The 15,044-nt window shown below is 40.9% G+C and overlaps 1 protein-coding gene across 1 annotated transcript in view; it reads right to left on the bottom strand.

The window, feature by feature from the left end:
• The window catches only part of NYAP2 (neuronal tyrosine-phosphorylated phosphoinositide-3-kinase adaptor 2), a 252,179-nt gene that overhangs the window by 64,963 nt on the left and 172,172 nt on the right, over positions 1 to 15,044 (bottom strand). The window contains exon 4 of the mRNA XM_042995489.1: positions 2,226 to 2,432. Within this exon, the coding sequence (XP_042851423.1) occupies positions 2,226 to 2,432 (207 nt within the window). The remainder of the gene's footprint in view (positions 1 to 2,225; positions 2,433 to 15,044) is intronic.

Here is a 15,044-nt window from a genome sequence, read left to right as displayed (position 1 = left end):
TACAAGGCCCTTCAGGATTCTTGCTCTCTGGAACCAACCAACTCTGTAGTTTCTTCTGTCAGTCTTCCCCCGCGTTTCACTCCAAACACACTCTGTTTCATCCTACGGCATTTTAGGTGTTCATCCAGACGGCCGACTTCTTCTCCAGCATCCTCCTGGTGAGCAGCTCTTGATGATTCAAGCTCTACTAGGTCAAATGTTACATCCTCAAGCTGTTATTATTTTACCCACTAAAATCCCCTGATTGTTCTTGCCCAAATCATACACTCCCAGGAGAAATGAATTGATTTCTCTTTTGTTTCATGCATTATTTGTATCTAACACATTATATTGTAATGGTTGTATTTGTCTGTCTTGCACTTGACTTTGAGCACCTAAATGCAAGGATGCCTTATTCATCACTGTGCTCTCAGACACTAGGACAGTGGCTGTTACATAATAAACATTCAGGTAATGTTTTTGCTTTTAGACCTCTAGTCCCAGTAAGAGTACATATCATTCATGTTTTTTTAAAACAGAACTGGTATAAATTTAAATTTTTTTAACGTTTATTTATTTTTGAGACAGAGACAGAGCATGAGTGGGGGGGGGGGGGGCAAAGAGAGAGGGAGACACAGAATCCGAAGCAGGCTCCAGGCTCAGAGCTGTCAGCACAGAGCCCGACGCGGGGCTCGAACTCACAGACTGTGAGATTATGACCTGAGCCGAAGTCGGTCGCTCAACCGACTGAGCCACCCAGGCGCCCCTAGAATTGGTACAAATTTAAATAATTAAAAAAATACTAGTAATAAGCCTAAAATTAATCATAAGTCCCAACTGGATAGTGATGTCAACCTTCTTTGGGAGAGGTGTTGTTTTTTCTACAAAATCTAATTTGTTCCCTACATTTCTTTTCTTTTTGACAAAATACATGCATCTTCTCAAACACCTATAGCTATTTATACTCTACTCACAAAAATACATTTTTACTTTCTGCTAAATTCATTTGTTTCTTCCCCGAGATTTTTGTGGCTCCATCACCAACATTGTGAGTTACGTTTTAAGTCTGGGGAAGCTACTGCTCTGTCTCTGTCTGGGTCCTGTTCTAGAAACATCCCTTCCCAAATACAGAGGTCATTCATACTGTTCCAATTTTAACTTGTGCATGACTACTAGAGAGACCACAGGCTGAACACATGTCAATTGGTTTCCAGGATGAGTATCAGAGTTGAAAAGAACACTAAAGGATTGGTCTTTTCTTCAGACCTCTAACATTCTTAACGGGTAGAAACCTGAAAACTACGGGAGGTCACTCGATTATTTGTGACTCCTACACCGACAGCTCTAGGTGAGTCCCTCATGAAGACTAATCACTTTAAAGCAAACATACGCTGCTTCTAAAAACTTGATGTTTAATAATATTTATCTATCAACAATTCAAAATTACACTGCAGATCTGAATTGCAGCTTGGGAAATTTAAAGGTGAATTCCATTAAGGTGTTCTAACTCGGTTGACTTAGATCTGGAAACTTAGTGGCATGCCCAAGGTCCAGCTACAGAGTTCAGCTCATCACTGCACATACTTCATGATCTAGACTGTCTCCACTGCCTTCAGATAGTTTTTGTTACCTATGAATCCTCACTTTCACTTTCTGTTGAATTCCTCCCAGTTGCCTAAGATCTATTTTGAAACAAAGGAGACATAAACTCTAAATCACTTAAACTTTATAAATTAAAACTGCTTTAGGGGCACCTGGTGGCTCAGTCGGTTGAGCATCTGACTCTCGATTTCAGCTCAGGTCATGATCTCAAGATCGCGAGATCGAGCCCCGCATCAGGCTCTGCAATGAGCATAGACCCTGCTTGAGATTCTCTCTCTCCCTCTCCCTCTGCCCCTCCTCCGCTTGCTTGCTCTTTCTCTAAAAAACAAAACAGAACAAAACTGCTTTAGATGAGGCCTCTACATGCTTTTAAAGAAACGTAATACAAGATGTTTCACGCTGTCAGAGCTGCCTCATTATACAGCTCCAAGAAGCGCTATTCACTTCTCTATGTCCCTGTGACTAATGCGCCCCCCCCCCAACCGAGACAATATATTGTCTCAACCCTTTGTGTGGAGGGCTACTTATGCTGTCTCTATGGGTCGAGACAGTGATATCTGTGGTTATGGTTCTCTAAGCGACAGTTGTGTAAAAGTAGTTTCTGGAGAAACAAGGAATCACCGGGTGAGAGATCATGATCTTACCTGAGCTATGGTTTCCTGCTAACAAGGTGGGGCTTACGGAGCATCTTCCCAGTCTGCTGGTGACTACAGGCGGTCCTGGTGTTCCATCCCATTCCTGAGCTTTGATAGGCTCTCTGGAAGATGCCCCGTGATGCCCTCTCTCTTTGCTCTCCAGCTTTGGTAATGGCTCCGTGCTGTGACTTCGGACTTTCAGTTCCTCTGTCGATTCTGTGTGTTAACCAGAATTACATTCTGTTAAACATAAGTCAAATTCTTCCCATATTCTTTTAAAACATTAAAGAATGACTTTCTAATATGCTTTCAATCTATTTTTGTGAACTTGGAAATGTGTTGGAGATTACACCGTTTAAATATAACAGGGATGGAGATCACCGTGTGCAGGTTAATATCACTGGGAAATAGTTTTCTCATTGGAAGAGAAAACCTCAATGAATCGTGCGTCTCTTAGTAACTCTTGCATTCACTGTCAAGGAAACTTCTTTTTTTTTAATTTTTTAATGCTTATTTATTTTTGAGAGAGAGAGAGAGAGCACGAGCAGAGGAGAGAGAGAGAGAGGAAGACACAGAATCCGAAGCAGGCTCCAGGCTCTGAGCTGTCAGCACAGAGCCGGACGTGGGGCTTGAACTCACAGACTGTGAGATCATGACCTGAGCTGAAGTTGGAGGCTTAACTGACTGAGCCACCCCAAGACCCCAGAAACTTCTTTTTTTTTAATGTTTATTTATTTACTTTTGAGAGGGGGGAGGGGCAGAGAGAGAGAGAGAGAGAGAGAGAGAGAGAGAGAGAGAGAGAGATCTCAAGCAATTTGAGCGCTAACAGTGCAGAGCTTGATGCAGGCTTGATCCCATGAACTGTGAGATCATGACCTGAGCTGAAACCAAGAGTCAGACGCTTAACCGACTGAGCCTCCCAGGTTCCCCTCAACTTCAAGGAAACTTCTTAAAGAGCATATTACACTCACTGTCTTTACTGTCGTATCTTCCATTCATTCTGCTACCCCCTGTGAATTCCTGAATTCAGCCCACCGCTCTCGTAAAACTGCTTGTGCTAAGAGCTCCTATTCTAGCTGGCAAATTTAGAAAACACTTCTAAGACATTTGACAACTCCTTTATTACTCTCATTTATATCTTCGATTCTCTTGGCTTCCCGAATGGCTCATCTTCCTGGGTTGTATTCTACACACAACACCATTTCCATGTCATTCATATGTTCTCTTCCTTCACCCATCCCTTATATGTTGTCCCCAAGATGCTAAGTTAGCTGCTATTCTTCTCATTCTATTAGATATACTCTTCCTGTGATTTTACCTTCCAGGATTGTTAGCGATTTTTAAATAGTTTACTACAATCCTGGATCGTTGCCCTGAGCTTGCTTGCTTGCTTGCTTGCTTTATTTATTTATCTGTTTATTTATTTATTTCTTATTTGAGAGAGAGAGAAAATGCATACACAGAGAGGAGGGGCAGAGGGAAAGGGAAAGAGAACCCCAAGCAGGCTTCATGCCCAGGGCAGACCGTAGCACTGGGCTGGATGATCCCAGGACTGTGAGATCATGACCTGAGCCGAAATCAAGAGTCAGACATTTAACCAACTGAGCCATCCAGGTGCCCCTCTCCTGAACTTTGCACCCCTTTATCCAACCGCCAGCTGGGTCTCTCTGGATGCCCCATGGGTATTACAAATTTAACATTTCAGATATTGGACTGACGCTATTTCTTACTAAGCCAGTAGTCCCTCCTGTCCTGTCCAGCCAACCACCCAAACTAGAAGCTTGTCTCTCCCTTTCTTTAACTGCTACTCCCCAAATCTATCAGTAGCATATTCTACCGGTTTTATTTATGAAAATCTTGCTTTCTCTTCTGCTGCCCTTTGTATCATATCTACCTCAATTACTTTGGTTCCAACTCTAATCATTACTGCAGCTTCTCTCTTAGTCTCCATCTATCCTTCCCTCTCCAAAGCATGAACTCCATATACTTCCCAAATGACCTGTTTAAAATGCAAATCGAACCAAGTGTATTTTATAGGGAATGGATATAACTGGCATTCTGGTACCCATGTACAGAAGTGTTCAAGAACACACGTAGCAAGGGGCACCTGGGTGGCTCGGTCGGTTAGGTGTCCCACTCTTGATTTCAGCTCAGGTCGTGATCTCAAGGTTGGTGGGTTTGAGCCCCGAATCCGGCTCTGTGCCGACAGCTCCCAGCCTGCCCGGGATTCTCTCTCTCTGCCCCTCTGCAGCTCACGCTAGCACACACGCACACACACGCTCTCTCAAAATAAATAAGCTTAAAAAAATAAACACACAGGTCGTAATATGAGCGACAACCGCTTGTTACTTTCAGAACAGTGTTGTTTCAGGGAATGGATGCCACAGCCCTCCTATAGTGCCTATAGAGAAGTGTTTAAAGCCAAAAACAAACAAAACAACACAACCTGTTTACAGTGTACTCTTGACTCACATCTTTCCAGAAGCCTCCTGTGACCCACAGAAGTATGTCTAATCTCTTTCCTATGACCCAAAAGACTCCCAACCCTGCCACTCCTCTTCCACACCATCACTTCCCACCTGAACGTTGTGTTCAAGAAACACCGCGAAACTGGTCGTACCTTCTTCCTCCCCCCTCCACCTGCCACCAAAACAAGGCTGTCTTGAGCGCCACCGTCCTCGACCTCACCTGCTTCAAATACCTCTGTATCTTGTCTTTCCTTGGGGAAGGCCCCTCAGACCGGGTTATTCAACTTAAGTATCCTCCGAAGCTTCCTCCACCCATATCCCCACCCCAGGCTGGGATTCGGTCATCTCCGCACTGATACTGTCATATATCATCTTTCGACGGATCTGTTCTTCTCAAAAGGCCCTGAGTCCTTGGAAGCAGGAACTGAGTTTTGTTTTTTGCTTTTTTCTTTTTTTTTCCATGTGGTGTCCTTAGCACCTAGCATGCTGCTCAATAAGTATTTAATTTATTTATTTGTTTAATAGGTTTCTCAACTCCTCGGGCATCTTTCTGATGTGTGTGGAAATTCAGTGTTCCTAATGGAATAAGAGGATCAGGCAAGTGTTATAAATATATCAAAGTGGCACACAGCTAATAGTGTTCTGCAAAAATCTGATTCTCTAAAAATCACAGTTGTAGAATTCACCATTTTTTTTTTACTTTTTTAAATATGTCTTTATTTTTGAGAGACAGAGAGAGAGCGAGTGGGAGAGGGGCAGAGAGAGAGGGAGACACAGAACCGGAAGCAAGCTCCAGACTCCGAGCTGTCAGCACAGAGCCCGATGTGGAGCTGGAACTCAGGAACCATGTGAGTTCATGACCTGAGCCAAAGTCTGATGCTTCACCGACTGAGCCATCAGGTGTCCCTAAAAGTCACCACGTTGGAAGTATCACTCACATGAGGAATCTTTGGGAAAGACTGCAGTAAAAAAAAAAAAAAAAATCACAGAAATGGTTCAGGGAATCTGTATTTTGGTTTCTTTATGTTTAGGCTCAAATACTCATCCACTTTCAGCAATGTGGGACAAATGTCCCACTTTGATTCCATATTACCAGAATCTGTGGGGCAGAGGTAGAAGAGGTTTATAATAGACTAAGAGGTCCTAGGTGAGGTCATCTGAGTGGCCCAGTTTTGCAGCCCTGGTCATGGTCATGGGCTAGTAATCCATGCCACTGAGCACTCAGGTTCTCCTCTTGGAGCCTCATTTTTCTTTTTTTTTTTTTTTTTCATTTTTCCTAACTACAATGTAAAGATAATATCAGCCCTGCCTAACCTCTCCAATGTAATTTGAAGGATCTAATGGTATTCTACATTAAAAAAATTTTTTAATGTTTATTTATTTTTGAGAGAGAAAGACAGAGCATGAGCGGGGTGCGGGGACAGAGAAAGAGAGACACAGAATCTGAAACAGGCTCCAGGCTCCAAGCTGGCAGCAAAGACCCCGTGGGGCTCGAAACTCAGGAACAGCGAGATCATGACCTGAACTGAAGTCTGACGCTTAGCCAACTAAGCCGCCCAGGCACCTCTATTTTAAAATATTTTTAAAACTAAGCAGTGTCATACATGTAAAAGATACTATTAATTTAAATGAACTGTAGGTGCACCTGAGTGGCTCGGTCGGTTAAGCGTCTGCCTTCTGCTCAGGTCATGATCTTGCAGTTTGTGAGTTTGAGCCCCACGTCGAGCTCTGTGCTGACAGCTCAGAGCCTGGAGCCTGCTTCAGATTCTGTGTGTGTGTCTCTCTCTGAACCTCCCCTGCTTGCACTCTGTTTCTCTCTCTCATTCTCAAAAATAAATAGACATTCAAACAAATTTTAAAAAATTAACCATAGCCATTTGTCCTTTATGAATTTATGTAACCTTTCTACATTTGGACTAGATCATCACTGAGAGATTGAAAACACAAATGGACAATTGCCAGACCACATATTAAAATAGAATTCCAACCCATCATCTACAGTAATGAGCCCAGAAAGCCAAGGTACCCTCCCTAAGTCAGACTTACAGGAAGTCAGACTACGATCTCTAACCACCAATCCAGGCAACCAAACAACAGTCTGTTTGGCCCCAAACAACCAGGGTTGATTGATAATTAACTTGATTAATAACTGATAGCTTCCTGGATTTTTGCCCTGGCTTCTAATGTAAGACCAGCAGCGAAAATCAAATATGCACCTCTATCCAATCACATAGGACGCCCTCCTTCTGGCTGGTCTGCGGGCAACTACCCCATGCCAACAGCCTCCACTTGGGGCAAATCTGAAGTCTTGCCTGTTTGCCATTAAGTTTCTCCCACCAACTTTTCTCGTTCTTCGCCCTGCCTTCGAATCTCTTCGATTAGGAGTGATGGTGGGTAACTGCTGGCTGTAGCAAGCTCTGAATAGGCTTTGCCTGCTCTCATTTGTTTGGTCTTCATTTGTATGCACATTGCTATAGTTCCTTCCAGCTCCAACAAGCTAGGCAGTTGTGTAAACATATGTCATGAGTATTACTCTATGAGATAAAACTTCAACCAGGAGGGTCATCTTATAATAAAAACCTCAGAAAGATTCCTGGCCTTTAAGTGGGGCTCATATAAGCCTAAGTCTCAGTTACACTAAAATCAAATATAGGAAGTAAAAGTATTGAAAAAGTAATACATTCCAGCATCATAGTTACAGCAAGACAATTTAACACTTGCTTTTTGGTGCCCTGCGTCCCATGGAATAAAACCAGTATCAGAAAAGAACATCATAGACTATTCCCAAGCTGTTTATTCACAGTTTCAAGGAAAATGGAACTCTGGCTTCCAAATGTCACAGCCTCAAAGCCTAATGACCCATCTGTTTCTCTTTACCTCCTCTTCCAGATTTCAAACAAAACACTGAGATGCTTGCTTTTATTATCAACTTCTGTGTTTTTTTTTCCAATAGCAACATTAAGAATTTACTATTTCTCTCTCTCTCTCTCTCCGTCTTTCTCTCTCTCTCGCTCTTTCTCTCTCTCTTTCTCACACATACGCACATGCACACGTACATGCACATACACACACACACACACACACAGCATCTACTAACACTGGAACTGAAACTAACCAAACTAAAAAATGCTTACACAGAACATTGGATCCAGCATCTATCCTTCCTGCAGGTTTGGATAACATTCTAAATATGAAAGGCTGAGGATGTGTGTCAAAGCACCTCCACCTACATCAGTTTCTTTGTTCTCATTCAAATTAGTCACATACACATCCTGGGGAAGTGTCATTTGGGTCTCAAACCTCAACTAAATAAAAGCCCAGTACAGCTTTGGAAACAAAAAGGAGTCTTTTTTTCCCCCTTTCGTTCTTCCTTCTTTGTTTTCAAGTCCCAGAGGTTAGTCTTCAGTGAATTTTGGCAGATGTATTTAGAGAAACTCGAACAAAAGGATTGAAGAAATCATGCTACTCAGACTTGCACCCATGTACCTTCACATCTGCCTCCTAAACAGAAGGCGAAGCTGAAAACCCTGGAAGAAAATCATCAATGTACCTTTGAGCATTTTATTTGGGAATAAATCTAGTTTCTTGCATGTAGTCATAAAAAGCTTCCTATACAATGCATTTTTCTAATTAAAATATGTCTGAAAATCTTCCAAATAGCTGTTGCCAATAAAGAAATAGAAGGCAGACAATCACACTAAGAAATATACACAATAAGACACATTGAAACCTCAAAGAAATCTTTTCAGAGGAATAAAGAGGTATTTATCACTACCCATATATTTCAAAATCTGATTCTCACACTGAAATCTGATCTTGAGTTGAAATCTTGCTGTGAGAAATGCACGTTATGTTTCACATTTGTCTTTCAGACTGTGCGTTTTGCACTTTCTCGTCTTAAACTTCTTACGGTTTTCAAGTTAAACAAGGACAGAGAAGGATAAGAGACTAGAAGCAACCTTTTCACGACCAGAATATTTTCTCCAGGATTCCAATCTTATCACAGTTCACGCTGCTAATTCTGAGGCTCCTTCTCAGAATTTTCCCTGACAAGTGGGTCTGCACTTGTCTCTCAGTTCTACCTCACTCTTCTCCCTCTGTGTCCCTGCCCAGGGGCTCTGGGTCACCTAGAAAGACTTCAGTTTCCAGGTCTGATGGCTTTCCCCACCAAGTCTGTCCCCTTCCAGATACTGACTTTTCCCAAGATCTCTGACCCACTCTTCCTCATCAGCATTTACTCTCTCAACAGAAGTGGTACAGAGGATTCTTGTCAGTCTCCAGACCCCCCAAATCCCTCTTAAACTCTAGAAACAAAGACAACATTATTGCATTGATGAACCTTTCCACATGGCCATCTGGGGACCACACACATGAAAACTGACAGCATTATCCTTTTTCCAGACTTGCTTCTTTTCTGGTCAGGAAGATCATGTACTTATTGATTTATATGTCTAGTTCCCTCACCAGACTATACACAGCATCTTAAGACCAAAGACTACGTTTCATGTTGGTCCTTAGTGTCTAATAGAGTCCTCAGTGAGAACAGACAGGGTGAATGAATGCACGCACACTTCTCCCAGGTCAGTTAATTAATTAGCCTTCATTCTTGGATATTACTCCACGTAGGCCATGACCCATGGCTTCTCCCTCCCTCCTTTCCAATCTCACCCAGCACATGGGCCCTGGCATGAACTAACAGCCCTCAGTGACAAACACAAGTTAGCTACAGTTATTTTTGTTAATTCATACATGTTTCTAACTGACTTGCTTACTGGCCAGAAAATAAGTTATTTGCCTGGAAAATTAGTATTACTTGTAAATATGACCAGTCATGCCATTTTCCCGGAGGAACATTAAGATCCCATTTCTTTCTGTTTTCTTTCTTTCTTTCTTTTTTTCTTTCTTTCTTTCTTTCTTTCTTTCTTTCTTTCTTTCTTTCTTTCTCTTTCTTTCTTTCTTTCTTCCTTCCTTCCTTTTCTTTCTTTCTTTCTTTCTTTCTTTCTTTCTTCCTTCCTTTTCTTTTCTTTCTTTCTTTCTTTCTTTCTTTCTTTCTTTCTTTCTTTTCTTTTTCTTTCTCTTTTTCCTTTCCTTTCTTTGTTCTTTCTTTCTTCTTTCTTTCTTTCTTTCTTTCTTTCTTTCTGTTGGTTTTTTTCTCTTTCTGTCCTTTCTGTCTTTCTTATTTCAATATATAAGGATTAACTTGCATATCCCTTGTTTCTATGAACATCTAGATGATTCAAATGATTTACACAAGAGGCTTTTATCTCTGGGGTTTGTGACTGCCATTATTCCTGAAATTTCACCCTCTCACATAGGGATCCCTTGGTTACAAAATACAGACACTACATCCGGTGACAAAGAGACCAAGGCTCCAGTTGATGAGCCCTTGAGGTTCCTATGGACAAAAAAAACCCCGCTACTGAATTGTCCCTTCCTATTGGCATAATCAGCAGGATCAAAGTCCCTCCATTCTATTCCAACTGCTGAACAGTGGAAATAATGAAAGGTGATCAAGGCAGATTAATTAGGCAGAAAAGGCAGCACATTGGAAGTGCTGAAGGAGGCACTGAACTAAATTGCATTATCAGATGGGTATTAGATTCAATCATCAGACTTAAAGCTGAAAAAGACCTTGAAATCACAGTTGTAACAGCTCAGGAAAAGCAAGGTGTGCATAGCCATTACTGAGCTGGCCATCCTGCCTTTGGGAGAAGAGCTCCAAGGAGGGGGAGTTTCCACCTCACAGGACAGTTTGGCTCCCTTTGGAACATCTTTAATTGCTAGAAAGCTCTCATACTGAGCCCAAGTGGGCCTCCCTCCAAGCACCATCATTTGTTGGTTGTAGGTAGTCCTGTTTCTGAAGCAACTCAGAATGAGTTTATTTCTGTTTTAAAGCAGACACCCTTTAGAATCCAGAGTGAGGCAGTCTGTCGCACTCTGGTCACATCTTCCTCACAGTACAAGTCTAGAATGCTCACTCTTCCGGGCACCCTGGCCTGGACACTAATTGCATGTCTTGGTGTCCTTTAAAACTGCCATCTGGAGCTGGTCAGAGCCAGATAGCTAGACATGGTTTTCTTGTGAGTTTAAGGGAGCACTGGGGTCCTCTCCCTGCTCTTCTCTTATTCCATCTCCGGAGTCTCCAGGGAAAAGAGAGCACAGGCTCCCATGTTTCCACAACAAAAGGGCACCAGGGAGCAGGGCCATTTATTTATTTATTTATTATCATTGCTCCTGTCTCATGTGAATTCTGTCATTAGGTGTCAGTTATGTCAATTCCAACATCTCAGGGATGTCAGCTCCTCAAATATAAATAGAGAAAGAACAATAGCTCAGGCTTCTGCAGATTACATGGTTTCAAATAAAGTTGGAAAGAAAGTCCAGGTTGTGTAAAGAAGGCACAGAAAGTAAAACCTCCATTGTAATAAGATAGATGAAGCGCGTTACTTAACAGAATAACAAAATAGATGAGGCACATTGACGTAGGATTGAATACGCAAATAATCCGGATCATTTGACAGGTGTAAAAACAGCTCAGAGCTTTTACACATCTTGCTCAAGGTCACACAGATGGCAATTAGCAAAGGCCTGCTAAAGAGGCAGGTTTCCTGGCCACTACCCAGCATGCACCTCTCACCAGAAGACAGGGGAATTCACATGCTGATTCATATTCTACAGTTGTTGTTTATGGTTGCAAGGAATAACACTTATCATAGAGTGTGATAATAAATAGAATTTCAAAGACCATGTTTGGCCTTTTAAAACTCTCAGTTAGGGGTGCCTGTGTGGCTCAGTAGGTTGAGTGTCTGACGTTGGCTCAGGTCATGATCCATGATCTCCTAGTTCACGAGTTTGAGCCCCACGTCGGGCTGTGTGCTGACAGCTTGGAGCCTGGGGCCTGCTTAGGATTCTGTGTCTCCCTCTCTCTATGCCCCTCCCCCACTCGTAGTGTGTGTGTGTGTGTGTGTGTGTGTGTGTGTGTGTGTGTGTCTCTTTCAAAAATAATTAAAACATTAAAAACATTTTAACTCTCAATTAAACATCCAGATGATTTATTCACTTTTTTTTTAACAAGGTGTATGAGGATTGTAGAAATACTGACAAATTAGCTCTACTTAAAAAAAAACAAAACACCTTCACAGAAGTCATCAGGCATAGCTCAAATGTTGACACATTTTAGTAATACTTTAAGAAATTCTAGTATTGCAGGGCAATACGAGAAAACTTACTCAGAGAATTCAATCTATATTTTTGTTTGTTCTGGGAATGCGGCAGCCACGAGGACCCGTGGACAGAGTCCAACCAGACGACCAAGTCTGTTCTCTCTGGGCATGCAGTTAAACTATACTTCCCAGCATTCCTTGCAGTGAGGGAGAGCCACATAACTGAGGTCTGGCCATTAGAATGTGGGTGGATACGATGTAGGTCACCGCCAGGTCGGGTCATCAAACTTCCCACAAAATCCCTCCTCCTCTTGAAGATTCCCCTCCTGCTGGCTGGCAGTTTTTTGAAGTCCCAGATGCTGGTGCCGGTGGGACCACCAGATGGAAACTTCCCAGTAACTGTGGGGAGACCTTCCCATCTTTCACGGAACACCCATTAACTGAGAATCACATGCCAGTGACATATATCATGTCCTATGACGTGAACAGGAGGGAAGTTGTGTCATTTAAAGCCACTGAGGTTTTACAGTTATCGGGTTAGAGCGATTGGACTACCTTCATGCAGATTTCAACTGATACTACTTTTTACTTTCCTTCCTGTGGAATATAGTTTAATATGAAACCCTTGACTTTCTAATGAGGACAATAGTTTTATTGGCACACCGGCAGAAAAATGAGAGGCAAAGAGATTAAATTGCCAAATACGGTGTAAGAATCTGGCAAACACACCTTCTCTCTCAGTTCTAGTTGGAATAAAAAAGCTTTATAAAACTAACAAACACGTTTTTATCGAGTATTTAATAAATATTTTAAATGCTATGGCTTCAATAAGTATTTGCTGAATATACAAGTGGGTGGGCCTCTAAAATGATCATCCAAGCAGCAGTATATTTCATTTATATTCATTTGAATGAAGATAATGCCACCCCAATTTTTTTTCCCAAATAGTTTTTCATCCAAAATAGTAGCAGAGAACAAAATCCCTAAGAAAGAATTTTTAAAACAAGGTCTTTCTACTATATTCACAAACAAAATAGCAACTATTTCTTTAGCATAATAATAATTTAGCTATAAATTAGATATGTTCAGGAAACATGTACAATAAATTTAAAAAATATTTCTCAGAACCATTCTGGGTGGGGTTGAAATGAGCTACAGTCCATGATCAGGTTGGTTCAATAAAACATCTTTCCAGAGCCTTAGTTTCCTCAGATAAAATTATATAATAAAATAAATTATTTCTAAGCATCCTCCTGGGTCTAAAATCATATATCTTTTTTTATTAAACTTTTTTAATGTTTATTTATTTTTGATAGAGAGAGAGAGAGAGAGAGAGAGAGAGAGCGCGCGCGCGCGCACACACAAGTGGGGGAGGGGCAGAGAGAGAGGGAGACACAGAATCCAAAGCAGGCTCCAGGCTCTGAGCTGTCCACACAGAACCCGATGCGGGGCTCAAACCCACCAACTGGGAGATCATGAGCTGAACTGAAGTCTAGCACTTAACCGAATGAGCCACCCAGGTGCCCCAAGTCATCTACTTTTATAATGCCAAAGTTCATACAAAAAGCAAAATACTTCATGAAGATTCAACAGTATTATTATTTCTATTCCAAAATATACTTCTATTTATACTTCAGAATGTTTTACATTTGTCAAGGTGACTTTTTTGTAGTTTAGTTTAATTCCCCTTCCAATCAAATCCCAGTGAACTAGAAAAGAAATTAAGAAAGGGAGCTCTTAAAAAACATTAATGAGTTGTGTAGCATCACTGGCAAACCTAACATCCAACTTCTTTTCCTGCCACCTGATTAGGAGACTTGAAATAAACAGGGGTCCTGGTTTTAGAAAATAGAGAGACAATACCTACAATGTTTTTTTTTTTTCCCCTGTTTGTCTCTTAGTTACTACTGGAAAGCAGAATGCCAGCTCTAAACAATGTCTTTTTTTTTTAATTTTTTTAATGTTTATTTATTACTGAGAGACACAGAGAGATAGACTGAGAATGGGAGGGGCAGAGAGAGGAGGAGACACAGAATCGGAAGCAGGCTCCAGGCTCTGAGCGGTCAGCATAGAGCCCCACGCGGGGCTTGAACTCACGAATCGCGAGACCATGACCTGAGCTGAAGTCAGACGTTTAACCAACTGAGCCACCCAGGAGCCCTTGTAAATAATGTTTTATAACACCAGCAGCAGCATTGTGATGACAATTTCATGGAATCAGTGACGACCATGTATCTTATGTTGAACTACACTCTTTGCAAATAATATTTCTAATCTTTGCATAGCTTTTGGAGGCATGTAGAGTGATAACCTTCACTGTTAGGGAAAGCTTAGGGTCCTGCTGGTGAATAAGTTCCCCAACGCCAGTCAGAGATGGGTAATTGGAGGAATCAGGATTTGAACTCAGGTCTCTCTGAACAAATAGGCACACCAGTGAGGCATTGTTTGGCTTTCTTTTCTTCTGTTGGGGTTCTTTTCAGGAGGATTATTTACCTTGTTTTAAAAAGTAATAAAAAATTTTTAAACCCACCTTCATTTTAAAGATATCTGAAGACTATATACAGGAAAATGAATGCAATGAGATTTAGGAGAAATTAGTTGTCAGTCTAGATAGCATAAATTATGCACAACTCAGCTCCTAAGACACTTTACTATCTATGCAAGTTATATACAAGTCCATAGTAGTTTTCAGATGGGATGCAGACTGGATTAAATTCCTGCAGCACACTATGTAATCCAAAGCACAGCTATTAACTGATATTTATCAGTAACAGTGAAGCAAGTCAGAAAACAAAGAACATGCATTTTCTAGGACTGTTTTTAGTAGTTTACTCTGACACACTTTGGAGGGGGGGATTGCTTTGATTAAAAAAAGCAAAATGAAAATATATATACGTATATATATACATATATATACGTATATATATACATATATACGTATATATACACACATGTATATATATACACACATGTATATATATACACACATGTATATATATACACATACATACATGTATATATATATACATATATATACATATATACACATATACATATATACACATATATATACATATATACGTATATATATATATACATATATATACACGTATACGTGTATATATATGTATATATATACATATATATGTGTGTATATATATATATATATATATATACATCCTTCTTCTTATGTTCAA

This window comes from Panthera tigris, chromosome C1 (genome assembly GCF_018350195.1).
Source record: "Panthera tigris isolate Pti1 chromosome C1, P.tigris_Pti1_mat1.1, whole genome shotgun sequence".
NCBI lineage: Eukaryota > Metazoa > Chordata > Mammalia > Carnivora > Felidae > Panthera > Panthera tigris.
This window is presented reverse-complemented; position numbering and strand designations above follow the sequence as displayed.